Source organism: Sceloporus undulatus, chromosome 2, assembly GCF_019175285.1.
Source record: "Sceloporus undulatus isolate JIND9_A2432 ecotype Alabama chromosome 2, SceUnd_v1.1, whole genome shotgun sequence".
Lineage (NCBI taxonomy): Eukaryota > Metazoa > Chordata > Lepidosauria > Squamata > Phrynosomatidae > Sceloporus > Sceloporus undulatus.
Genome location: NC_056523.1, coordinates 4,177,850 through 4,190,622, shown reverse-complemented (window position 1 = coordinate 4,190,622; position 12,773 = coordinate 4,177,850). Strand labels below are relative to the sequence as shown.

Here is a 12,773-nt window from a genome sequence, read left to right as displayed (position 1 = left end):
CCATGATATTTACCGTGTGTGTGTGTGTGTGTGTGTGTGTGTGTGTGTGTGTATGAAAAGATTGGGAGAGGTTATCTGGAGTTTTGCAGTTTGGTGCTATCAGTATGTGGATGACACCCAACTCTAATTCTCTTTGCACTACAAACCAAAGAGGCTGTTATTATCCTAAATGGGTGCCTGTCTTTGAAGAGCATTTGGAAACTTCAACTGGACCAAAGAGCTGCAGCCAGATTGGTAACTAGGGCTGGCTATGAGAAACACACAACTCCCTTGTTGCAACAGCTTTATTGACTGCCGGTCCATTTCTGGGCACAGTTCAAAGTGCTGAGTTTGACCTAAAAAGCCCTGTACTGTTCAGGTCCAGGTTATATGAAAGACCATATCCTTCCTTAAAATTAGCCCATGATTTGAGATCTGCTGGGAAGGCCCTTCTCTCTGTCCTAACACTTTAACAAGTACATCTGGTGGGAACATGGGAGAGGACCTTCTCAGTGGCTGCTCCCAGGCTCTGGAAATCCTTCCCAGAGAAGTTAGACTGGGACTTTCCCTGCTTTCTTTTCACAAACAAGAATGGATCTCAGTCTTTAGTATTTGTCACTTCACTGTTGGTGTGACAATGAAGAAAGAGACAGCTGTGTCATGTCCCCTCAACATGCTTCTTATGCCAAGTTTGCCTGGCAGATGACCTTTTTTAAGTGTATTCTTTGTGGATATGAAACATGCACAGTTGGGTCATTTGTAAAGTATTGTAAGTGAAGTTCTTCTTTCTCCATATGAAGTACAGGTCATAAACAAAAGCAGAAGCCCCAACTGATAGGCTGAGGTTGGCTCTTGCTGGGATTTAATGCCCTGCCTGTATTGCTTAGAAGCCTTCCCTTCCATGAGCATAGCATAAAACTGGTATGAGTCAGAAGGGTTCCCTAAGGGATGTAATGTGGAAGGGGAATCAATTTTATAGACTTATCTGAATAACTAGGCTGCATAAACTAATTAGGCTTCATTCCTAGCAAGATTCTCTGGCTTCTGTACTGAGCTACTAATGGAATTTTGTTTTTCTTTTCTGTCAAACAGGTAATGAGCAAGGCAGGGAGGAAGTACCTATGGTTTCATTACAAACAATCAAGCAAGAAGCAGGACTAGAGACTTTGGGAAGTCAAAAGAGAACAAAAAGGCACCATGGAAACCAGTCAAAGAAAGGAAAGAAGAAACCCTCTGCTTCTCTGGGTGTTGATATTTGTAAATTCCAGAACCCACAGGGAAATTTCAAAGGAAAAAGATGTCAAAGATGTTCTGTCTGTGGAAAAATATTCAAATGTAAATGGCAAGTAAAGATACATTTGAGAAGTCACACAGGGGAGAAGCCATATCAATGCATGCAGTGCAGAAAGAACTTCAATACTAGCGGTGCACATATGAAACATCAAAGAATTTATACAGGAGAGAAACCGTACCAGTGCATGGAATGTGGAAAGAGTTTCAGTTTGAGCAGTACCCTTACTTTACATAAAAGAACTCATACAGATGAAAAACCATATACATGCACAGAGTGTGGAAAGAGCTTCATTGCAAGATCTGCTCTTACTATACATCAGAGAACACATACAGGAGAGAAACCATATCAGTGCTTGCAGTGTGGAATGAGCTTCAATACTAGTGGAGCACGTAGGAAACATCAAAGAATTCATACAGGGGAGAAACCATACCAATGCATGGAATGTGGAAAGAGCTTCAGTTTGAGCAATGCCCTTACTTTACATAAAAGAACTCACACAGGCGAAAAACCATATACATGCGCAGAGTGTGGAAAAAGCTTCATTGCAAGATCTGCCCTAACTATACATCAGAGAACACACACAGGGGAGAAACGATATCAGTGCATGCAATGTGGAAAGAGCTTCAGTGATAATGGAGGATATAGCAAACATCAGAGAACCCATGAGGGAGAAAGGACATATAAATGTATGGTATGTGGAAAGAGCTTCCTTAGGAATTATGCCCTTACTCTACATAAGAGAACACATACAGGGGAAAAGCCATACCAGTGCACAGAATGTGGAAAGAGCTTTGTGGATGGTGGGGCGTGTATTAAGCATGAAAGGACGCACACAGGGGAGAAACCTTATAAATGCATGAAATGTGGAAAGAGCTTTAGTAACAATGTATACTTACAGTCACATGAAAGAACTCATACAGGGGAGAAACCATATAAATGCATGGTATGTGGAAAGAATTTTGGTCGGCGGGAAAATTTACATTTACATCAAAGGACTCACACAGGGGAAAAACCATATAAGTGTACAGAATGTGGGAAGAGCTTTAGTCGGCGTGAAAATCTACAATTACATCAAAGGACTCACACAGGAGAAAAACCATATAAATGTCTACAGTGTGGAAAGAGCTTTAGTCGACGTGAAAATTTACATTCACACCAAAGAACTCACACAGGGGAAAAACCATACAAATGCATGGAATGTGGAAAGAGCTTTAGTCGCCGTGGAAATTTACATGCACATCAAAAAATTCACACAGGGGAAAGGCCACATACATGTACGGAATGTGGAAAAAGTTTTAGTAGGCGCGGAAATTTACATTCCCATCAAAGAACTCACAAGGTGGAAAACCATATAAATGTATAGACTGCAGAAAGACCTTTAGTTGGCATGGAAATCTACATTTACATCAGAGACCTCACACAGAAGAATCTGCATCAATGAAAATAATGTAAAGGAACCTCGCTGATGGTGGAGCATTTATTAATCATCAAAAATCTCATAGGGGGAAGAGGAATATAATGTGGAAAGAGCTTCAGAATAGTGAAGCATGTGTTAAACATTGAAGAGCCTATACAGAGGAAAGAATGTCATTCAGTGTGGAAGTCTGCATCATGAGCTCCCTTCTGTTTGCACATATCTGAACATTGAGGTCTCCTCAGTATTTCCTTAAGCTTATTGAAAGCAGCTTTCTTAAAAGTCCATAGTGAACCTCTGATGATGAAAGTTTTCCATTTCTTCTGTGCAACAAAACCTGAAAGGACAGGATCTACAATGCTTCCATCTTCAGGATTAAAATGGGAGTTCTTAAAGTTCAAAATGAACATACACTATGCTCATCTTTCCTCTTCCTGTGTGTAAGATATTCCAAGAAGACATGGTCAGTCTTACCCAGGATTTCTACCACATCCACCTTGTTCTACAATTTTTTCCCTGCTAGTAGAAATCAGATTCAAGACAGTTGATCTCTTGTTGGTTCTTCTACATCCTGGAAAGTATATGTGCTGGAATATGATGGACTTTATATTCATGGCAGATTTTATATTTATGGCAGCTATCAGGGTACTTGAAGTATCCCATTACTGTTGTATGTTCCTTTTAAAGAATTGATAATTTCTTCCAGGATGCCATTGAATCTTTCATTCTAGTTCAGCAGTCTCTGGGAGATATCCTCAATGATGGCAGATTTTTCTTTGCCACAGTTTTAATCTAGATGCTTTCAGCCTGTTTTGCGTGACCCAGTGTCATAGATTTTCTCACACAAGTATACATTCTTCACATATATTTAAATGTAGCGACATATATGTTGCCTTTTTCATTGTAATTTAAAACATGTTTCTTTGGTCTCCAGTAATTTCTTAATTTCATTAAGAATCTTAATGATGCTTTCACTGAGACAAACAAATATACAGAATATTTTCCCTGAATGTCAGTTAAAAGACATACAGTAGCTGTATTAGTTTGGATGAGTATACAAAGGGACCTCGGAGCACCTTTGAGACTAACTGAGAGAAGGAAGTTGGTAGCATAAGCTTTCACAGACTAAGGCCTTGTCTGCACAGGCCAGGATACTCCAAGGGCAGCCTGGAGTATCCTGGACTGGGAACTGCCCAAACCTTCTCTTTACTTGGCCCTCCATCTCCACAGTATGGCAAGCTGTTTGCATAGGCATCCTGCTGACCTGTTTGGCACATCTGGTACTAGTGGTGGTTGCTTATTTCTGAGGTCAGAACAATGTGCCCAATGAAGATGACACAGCTGGATGCTTTGTTCTGACCTTAGAACAAGTGATTGGTAACAGTAGCAGATGTGCTGGGCAGCTCAACAGGACACCCATGCAGATAGCCACTGTGGTGAAGAAACAGAGGGCTCAGGATCTTCTTCATTTTAAGGTTGTTACACCCCAGTTCTGGTGCTGAATGTGCTGGATATTGTCTAGGCTGCTCACACCAGAATGGGTTTGGGTCTTTCGTCATCTGAATGGGATGCTGCCAGAAGTGGGGGACAAAACTGGCCTTTTGGCCCATGCGGACAAGGCCTGTGACATTTCCCTGAATGTTTTAGCAACTGATTATTTGCACAGGCAGTTAAACATAGGTGGTGTGTCTTTATAATATCAAGTGGATTCCTTTTTTATAAATTCATTGGTTTTGGATGAAATGTTATATGCCACGCTTGGCTGGTGAGGACATGGGAGAACCACCTCAGTGGCTGTTCCCAGATTTTGGAACTCCTTCCTGATGCGAGTTTGATTTGCTGCCTCTCTGCTGTCTTTCTGCTGGCCAGCAAAGACTGCCTTGTTTAAACAGGCCTTCAGCTATAACTGACATGGGTTAAAAGGATATGTAGTTAGATGTGCTGTTGTTAGTATGCGATATGTATTTCAAACATTTTAATTGTTTTAAAGCTCATGTCTAAAAGCAGTGTTTTAACGGGATGTAAAATGTTTTTTAAACTTTTGTACTCCATATTGTTTTGATTGTTCTAATTTGTAAACCTCTTTGAGTCCCATATGGGAGCAAACTAAGATATAAATGAAATAATATAGGAAAGCTTATGTCTTGGAATAACAGCTCATATTTAAAGTGCTACATAATTTTTTGTTTTTTCCTGATATCACTGACTACTCCTCTCCCTGGTTTTTAATGCAGTTTAGATCAAAACAAAACTCTGCTTTACACTGTGGATAGGAGAGAGAATTTTCATCAGTTAATCTATGGTAGACGATAAAGACATTGAAGTAATTTAAGATTTTGCATACCTTGGCTTAGTCATTAATCAAAAGACTAGGACTTGGAAGCGCAGCTATGAAGGCAAGATTGGCCATGCCATCGCATTTCCCATTTCTATGAGTGGTTGTGAAAGCTGGACAGTGAAGAAAGCTGACAGGAAGAAAATCAACTCATTTAAAATGTGGTGCTAGAGGAGAGGTCCACATACACTGTGGACTGCTAAAAAGACAAATAAATGGGTCCTAGAGCAAATCAAGCCTGAACTCTCCTGAGAATCCAGGGTGGCTAACTGAGATTGCCCTATTTTGACCATATCATGCACTTGACTCACTATAAAAGACAATAATGCTTCGCAAGGTAGAAGACAAGAGGGGGAAAAGATGGGAAAAAATCCTTAAAGATGGATAGTCAAGAAAGCCATGCCCCTGAGTCCACAAAGTGTGAGCATGGTTGCTGATGGCAGGGTGATCTACAGGTCTAACACCTATAAATGCTGGTTTCACCCTAAGGAAGTGGCTGCACTAGCTGGTTCAATGCAGAAGGAGAGGGAGAGCTGGACCTGAAGAGGATCTGGGGTTGCTATGGCTAAGGAGTAGGCCCTTTTCACTTTCAGTATTAGTGTTGTACGTTCTGTATTTAGGAGGAAAGAAATGGGTACATTTTTATAGTAGAATGTCTATATTTGCTTCTGTTTTGTATTTTATTTTTAAGGTTTTAAGCTTGCATCCCACAGCACAACCAGAAGAGTCCAGCAAACAAATCCTGCACTGGCACCTCATTGGACTCTTGGAACTTTTGGGACAAGGCATATGTGTCTAATTTCATATATAAGATGTTATATTGTTGTTAAACGTATATATATATTGGAACTTCAATTGCGATTGTGTTTACAATATGGGGTTATAGTTGTCCATATAGAACCCAAAGACAGGTACAATGACATGTGTACCTCCCAAAGCTGCAACTCAAGCCATGCCTTATGAGGAGCAGCTTAGGAAGCTGGGTATGCTTAGCCTGGGGAAGAGAAAGTTAGGAGGTGGCATGGCAGCTATATTTAAATATTTAAAGGGATGACATATTGAAGAGGAAGCAAGCTTGTTTTCTGCTGTTCCAGAAAATACGGGGAAAGGATTCCCTCTAAACATTAGGAAGCTCTTCCTGATTGTAAGAGCTATTTGACGGTAGAACACGCTCCCTTGGGGTGTGGTCTCCTTCTCTGGTGGTTTTTAAACAGGCTGGGTGACCATCTGTCAGGGGTGCTGTCATTGTGTATTTCTGCATGGCATGGATGTCCCTTGGGATCATTTTCAACACTATTATTCTATGAAAAGCAGCATAGCTTTTTAAAATAATCAAATACCAATGCTACCACTGTCACAGAGAAAGGTAAGAAAGCTGGCACAGCATTGGTCAGGCCTCACGTGGAATACTATGCCCTGTTCTGGGCATCACTGTTCAAAAAGGATGTTGACAAGCTGAAGCATATCCAGGGGAGGGCAAATAAAATGGTGAAAAGTCTGGAAACCATGCCTTATGAGGAGAGACTTAGGGAGCTGGTTATGTTTAGCCTGAAGAAAGAGGTGATTTGATAGCCCTGTTTATTTAAGGGAGTGTCTTATTGAAGATTGAGCAAGCTTGTTTTCTGCTGTTCCAGAGAATAGGACCTGAACCAATGAATGCAAGCTAAAGGAAAAGAGATCCACCTAAGCATTAGGAGGAGCTTCCTGACAGTAAAAGCTGTTTGACAGTGAAACACACTCCTTCGGAGAGTGGTGGAGTCTCCTTCTTTGGAGGTCTTTAAACAGAGGCTGGATGGCTATCTTTTGGGGGGTGCTTTGGTTGTGTATTGCTGCATGGCAGAATGAGGTTGGATTGGATGGTCCTTGTGGTCTCTTCCAACTCTATGATTCTATGATACTTATGCTGAAAAACAGATGAAAGGCCTTTCCCAACTTTGGCTTCAGAGTAAGAGAATAGGTTGTATCTGCTGGGATTAATCCTTCCCTGGCCCCCACTTCTTTTCTTTTTGCATCATGCCTTAATTAGGTTGAAAGCCTGAGGATAGGGAACTGTTTTGTTGCTCTTTAACTTGCAAAGGCCCATGTACAGTGATGGTACTACATATACATGTGAATAAATAAGTTGTTTTTGTTGTATGCCTTCAAGTCATTTCTGACTTGCGGTGACCCTAAGGCTGACCTATCACAGGGTCAAACCCTGGTCTCCAGAGTTGTAGTCCAGCACTCAAACCACTATGCCATACTGGCTCCTCAAATAATATAAATGGTAAAAAAATATATATTGAATTGTGCATAATATTAAAACCAGTCCAAAAGCATAGCCATTAAAAGCAACAGATTAAAATAAAACACAGAGACAGTTCAGCACAGTTCTACAAGGTCTAGTCCCCTTAGACAGTCAGTCTTCAAAGACCTGCGGAAGTAATTTTTGAAAAGAAGTCTTAACTATCCTTTGAAAAGATAGTTAGGACCTTGCGGCCTAACCTTCCTGGGAAGGGAGTTCTGGAGCTCAGAAACAGCCACCAAGGAGGCCCCCATCTTCCAACTCTATAATTCTATGATCATGTTACAACCAGATGTGCCCATAAAAGTGGTAGGATGGAGAAAGGGGTGTGCAGAGGAGGGCATCCAAAATGGTGAAAGATCTAAAGCCATGCCTATGAGAAGAGGCTGAGGGAGTTGGATATGTTTAGCATGGAGAAGAGATGGTTAAAAAGTGATAGCCATGTTTAAATATTTGAAGGGATGTCATACTGTAAATGGAGCAAGTTTGTTTTCTTCAGTTCCAGAGACTTAGGAGATAATCACATGAGGAAAAGTAGGGGAGCCAAGTGGATTGCTGCTGTCATTGCACGATTGGGCAAAGATTATCAGATGACTTTGCATTTATTGTGTCTTTATGCCATCCTATCAGTAAAGTGGAGTGTCCCCATCAATTTGCATTAACTGAAGTTTCCATTAATACAAAGCGATGGGGACATTCTACTTAACTAAAGGGAGGACAGGATAAGCGCAATGCGATAAGGACAGGAGTGCTCCGCTTCGCTCCCTCCTTTCCCCCATTTGATAATCTCCTAGGACCCAGAGCAATGGATTGAAACTTCAGGAAATGAGATTGTGCCTCAACATTGGGAGAGTTGTTCAGCAGTGGAATATGCCACCTCAAAGAGTGGTGGAGTCTCCTTCCCGGGAGGCTTTTAAACAAGCTGGATGACCATCTGTCAGGAGTGCTTTGGTTGTGTATTCCTGCATGGCAGAATGGGTTTGGACTGGATGGCCCTTGGGTTCTCTTGCAACTCTATGATTCTAAAGGAAGAGCACAAAATACAGGCAGGCTCATATGGAAAAATAAAGTCCTTCAGATATTTAAACAATAAAACCAGACAAAAACATGGATTTTCACACACACGTACCCCAGCACAACAACTGGCAAGCACCAATGCATTGTTTAGGTGAGATAGGCTTTATGTGGTCATTCATCAAATGTCTGTTGAAACAGTAGGAGTCTTGTCTGGAAAAGGGAAATGCCAGTCTAACTTCTCCAGGAAGGGAATTGTAGACCCTGGGGGCAGCCACTGAGATGTACCTGTGAATGTGGTGAGACAGAGAGGAGGCCCTTCTGTTGTGCGCCTGCAATTCATTTCTGACTTATGGTGACACGAAGGCCACCCTTTCACAGAGCAGGGAATAAAACCCCGGTCTCCGGGATTACAGTTCAATGCTGGACCTCCCCAGCAGATCTCAAATCGCAGGCTGATTCATAAGAAGTTGATTCCTCCAAATAACCTGGATCTGAACCATACACATGTTTATAAGTCATCACCTGCACTTTGAATTGTGTCTGGAAACAAACCCAAAGCCAGCAGAGCTATTGCAACAAGGAAGTTGCGTGTTCTCTGTTTGGGTGGCCAGAGTGAAAACTAGGGCAGGCTCATCTACCTCAAAATGTTGTGTAGAAGGAGGAATTTCAACAGGTTGCTTGTCATGTGACCCAATAACAAGGAACAGCTGCTCAGATTCCCCTTTAGGTACAACCATGAAAGGTCCCCCTGTCTAAATACCCCAGATCCCCTCTGATCTTGGAAGCTAAGCAGGATCAGCCCTGGTTAGTAATTGGATGACTACCAACGAGTCCCACATGTGGTGGTGTGTGCCATCAAATCCTTTCCAACCTATGGTGACCCTAAGGGTTACAGAGTTTGCAGGATTTGTTCAGAGTGGTTTTGCCATTGCCTTCCTCTGAGGTTGAGAGCATGCAACTTATTGTAGGTCATGTAGTGATTTTTATGGGCAAATGGAGATTCAAACCCCTGGTCTCCAGACTCATTGCCCAATGCTCAAACCACTACACCACACTGGCTCTGTGTGTACACTGGAGGCTCCATTTCAGAAGAAAGCTGGCAAAACTACCTCTAAGGGTTTATTGCCTAAGAAAACTTTATGAAATTCATGGGGTCAATTCTCTTCTTGAAAAGTGTCCGAAAGTATGTTTTGTAAATAGAAAATGATTCTTCATTCAATTGATAGTAATAGAAAAATATTTCACAAAACATGCCTTATTGAATTGCAGATCATACAGTTGGCCATTGGTCTCCACTAGTTTGTGGATGCTGAAGTCCCATTAAGTACAATTGTGTAGTAAAATTGTCTCCCTTACAGGAAATAGTGAAATCAAGGTTTGCTATTTGGAATTCATACCATTTTATTATTTTCAAGCCATGGGTACTTGAATCCATGGATAAAGAATCCGTGGATACAGAGGGACAATCGTATTGTGAAATATAGAAATGTTTAGTGTATGTTGTATTCATAGGCTAGATTTTTCAGGATGAGGGTTTGTGGCGCAGACCAGATGACTTTCTGCGTTTAGTTTTCAACAATGTTATTTTCAACAGTCGACAGCGTGATGCAGCAACTAAAATGGCCAATGTTATTAGGAAAGTAATAGTGCCACTGTAATCTGCTCTGGTCAGGCCTCACCTGGAATCCTGTGCCCAGTTCTGGGCACCACCATTCAAAAAGGATGTTGAGAAACTGGAGCGTATCCAAAGGAGGGCGACCAAAATGGTGAAGGGTCTGGAAACCATGCCCTATGAAGTATGCCTTAGGGAGCTGGGTATGTTTAGCCTGGAGAAGAGATGGTTAAAAGCCATTATGATAGCCTTGTTTAAGTATTTGAAGGGATGTCATATTGAAGATGGAGCAAGCTTGTTTTCTGCCTGTCCAGAGACTAGAACACTAGAACTAGAGCACGGAACAATGCTACAAGAAAATAGATTCCATCTAAAGATTAGGAGGAACTTCCTGAGAGTAAGGACTGTTTGACAGTGGAACACACTCCCTCGGAGAGTAGTGGAGTCTCTTTCTTTGGAGGTCTTTAAACAGAGGCTGGATGGCCATCTGTCGGGGATGCTTTGAGTGAGAGTTCCTGCATGGCAGGGGGTTGGACTGGATGGACCTTGCAGTCTCTTCCAACTCTATGATTCTATGTTCGTACTTCCCTGTGATACGTCCATTTCCAGCAGAGAAGGTTCAAACATTCTACAGATTTAGTTGCATTTGATAAATCTTATTAAAATGGAAAGTCTCCCTCCCAACTAAAACCTGCCTGGTCTCCTTTCCTTCCCCTTCTCAGTTTTCCCATCACCTCTACCTTTTCCAGTACTCTTTGCAATGACCCCCTTTCTCAGTTATACCCAAGCACAAACCCTTCCCCTCTTTTGAGGGAAAGCAACCGATGTAGGAGTCCAAGAAATGGCATCATTTGTTTTCCCACAGGCTGTCATCTCCTAGATGGCTGTTCTCCTGGAAGGACAAAGTCGGAAAAACTGCCATGCAACACAAGAGGTGAAAGAGATCAAACAAGGTAGTTGTGGAGCCAACGGTTTTCCATGCATAACAGGTCTAAAAGAAAGAACACCGAGTGCTGCTCAGTTCTCCTTTCCTTTCCAAAGGGGGAGCAATGGCCTTTCTCTGTGTAGGGGAATATACATACAGAGATTTCAGAGTTAGAAGGCATTAGAGTAGGCCCTTGGTATCTGTGGTCCTGCCATCTGCGGATTTGAGCATCCGCAGATAAGCTTGCATAGTCCCCAATGGCAGCGCATGTGGGTGCACCACCATTAGGGACAATGTAAGCTTGAGCATCCATTGATTTTGCTATCCGCGAAGGTGGGGTAGTGTCCGGAACTGACCCCCCCCCCCCCCATGGATACCAAGGTTCCACTGTATTTCTGAATGATGAAATACTCATATATTTCCTCCTTCCAGTGCCTAGTCTCATTTGAGCTGGTTGTATTTTACCAAGGAAGAGAGGGATAGCTTGCATCTGGGCCAGAGGACTCTCAACATGTAAGGCATTCTGACAGTTTTTAACATGAACCTCTGGGAGATGCTTCCTACTGCCTCTGGTGGAAAAGATGGAAAGTTATGGAAACAGCAACATCTCTTGGGCTTTGTCAATCCATAGTGGGGATTCTGCTGTTGAAATGGGCGGCTAGACTGTGCCCTTTCGACGTGCCTTTTCTGCCACACTGTGCCCAACCAGATGGCCTCCCCTACTTCAGGATGACCTTAACATGAAGCACACATAACATGTGCCTCATGACATAATAACATCAGTCTGGTACAGAAAAAACTTCATTACAATCATATCTACTATGGGGGAGGCACATGGGTTGATATTAGACATTATATGCAAAACTCTGGGATGTCAAACCACAAATTTTATGCTTCTGTACATGACTCTGGTTTAATTTTTATTCTTTCCATTTCAAACTCAGCACTGAACATGCTAAGAGTTCTCTCTAAAATACTAGAAAGCTGAGGATCAAATGCTCCCGAGGATCACTTGTAGAAATGATGGCCCAGACAGATGTAGGGATAGAATGGGATTCATCTGACTCATCCTCACAAATGCAATTCCACACATTTTGAAAAACCATGCACTGTTTTATTTAGGAAGCAAAATACGTTAAAGAGATTTTTCTACTTCTGATCCCCCCCCCCTCTTTTTTTAGAGGATTAACCCATTACTCTGGGATGCATGAGACAAATACAGGCATACAAAACAGACGTTCCCTGGGCATTACTTCCTGAACAGAAAAACTAGCACCAGAGGCAAAATAACATGGAAAGGAATAGGTTTGTACCCCACAAAAAAGAGCAGATCAGCAATTTTCAACCAACTTATTTAAAACAGGAACATATGAAATGAAAACAACCCGCTCAAGGAAACCCTGTATAAAAAACAAACGTTTTGAACCTTCTTTCTTCTAAAATGCATCCAGAGTTGACTTTTTTTTTTTGTTCATGAGCCTCCACTTGCTATCCCTAAAGCAACAAAGGGAAAATGAAGTTGAATAGAGTCTGCATCTCACAAAGGTCTTTGACTGAAACACATTTCTACATTTGGTATGTTATTTGCAAGTTTATATATATTCTTTATATTGGTATCAATAAATTAGTGCCCCAAAGTATGAAACAATAGTACTAAAAAGTAGCTTTAATTTTCTAATTACCAACAATATATCATTGTTTTTTTATTACTAACTTCACTGACAAACAAAACATTCAGCTCCGCCTGATGAGTTTAATATAGGTCCAAAACACACTGAAAAACTATTCCAGTTTGAGACTGCTATCACTGCCCTGGCTCAGTGCTAGGGAATCCTGGGAATAGTAGTTGATTGTGGCATGAGAGCTCTCTGACAGAGAATGCCAAACATCTCACAAAACTACAGTTCCCAAAA

The 12,773-nt window shown here is 41.7% G+C and overlaps 1 protein-coding gene and 1 long non-coding RNA gene across 2 annotated transcripts in view; one reads left to right on the top strand and one right to left on the bottom strand.

The window, feature by feature from the left end:
* The first annotated feature begins 1,076 nt into the window (after positions 1-1,076).
* On the top strand, positions 1,077-5,157 carry LOC121922990 (zinc finger protein 501-like). Its single transcript, XM_042453037.1, has one exon. It carries the CDS (start codon positions 1,101-1,103, stop codon positions 2,634-2,636), a length of 1,536 nt encoding a protein of 511 aa, XP_042308971.1. The 5' UTR covers positions 1,077-1,100; the 3' UTR covers positions 2,637-5,157.
* A 6,795-nt stretch (positions 5,158-11,952) lies between these two features.
* Positions 11,953-12,773, bottom strand: part of LOC121923060 — a 9,572-nt gene continuing 8,751 nt past the window's right edge. The window contains exon 3 of the long non-coding RNA XR_006102282.1: positions 11,953-12,354. This is a non-coding gene — a long non-coding RNA (uncharacterized LOC121923060). The remainder of the gene's footprint in view (positions 12,355-12,773) is intronic.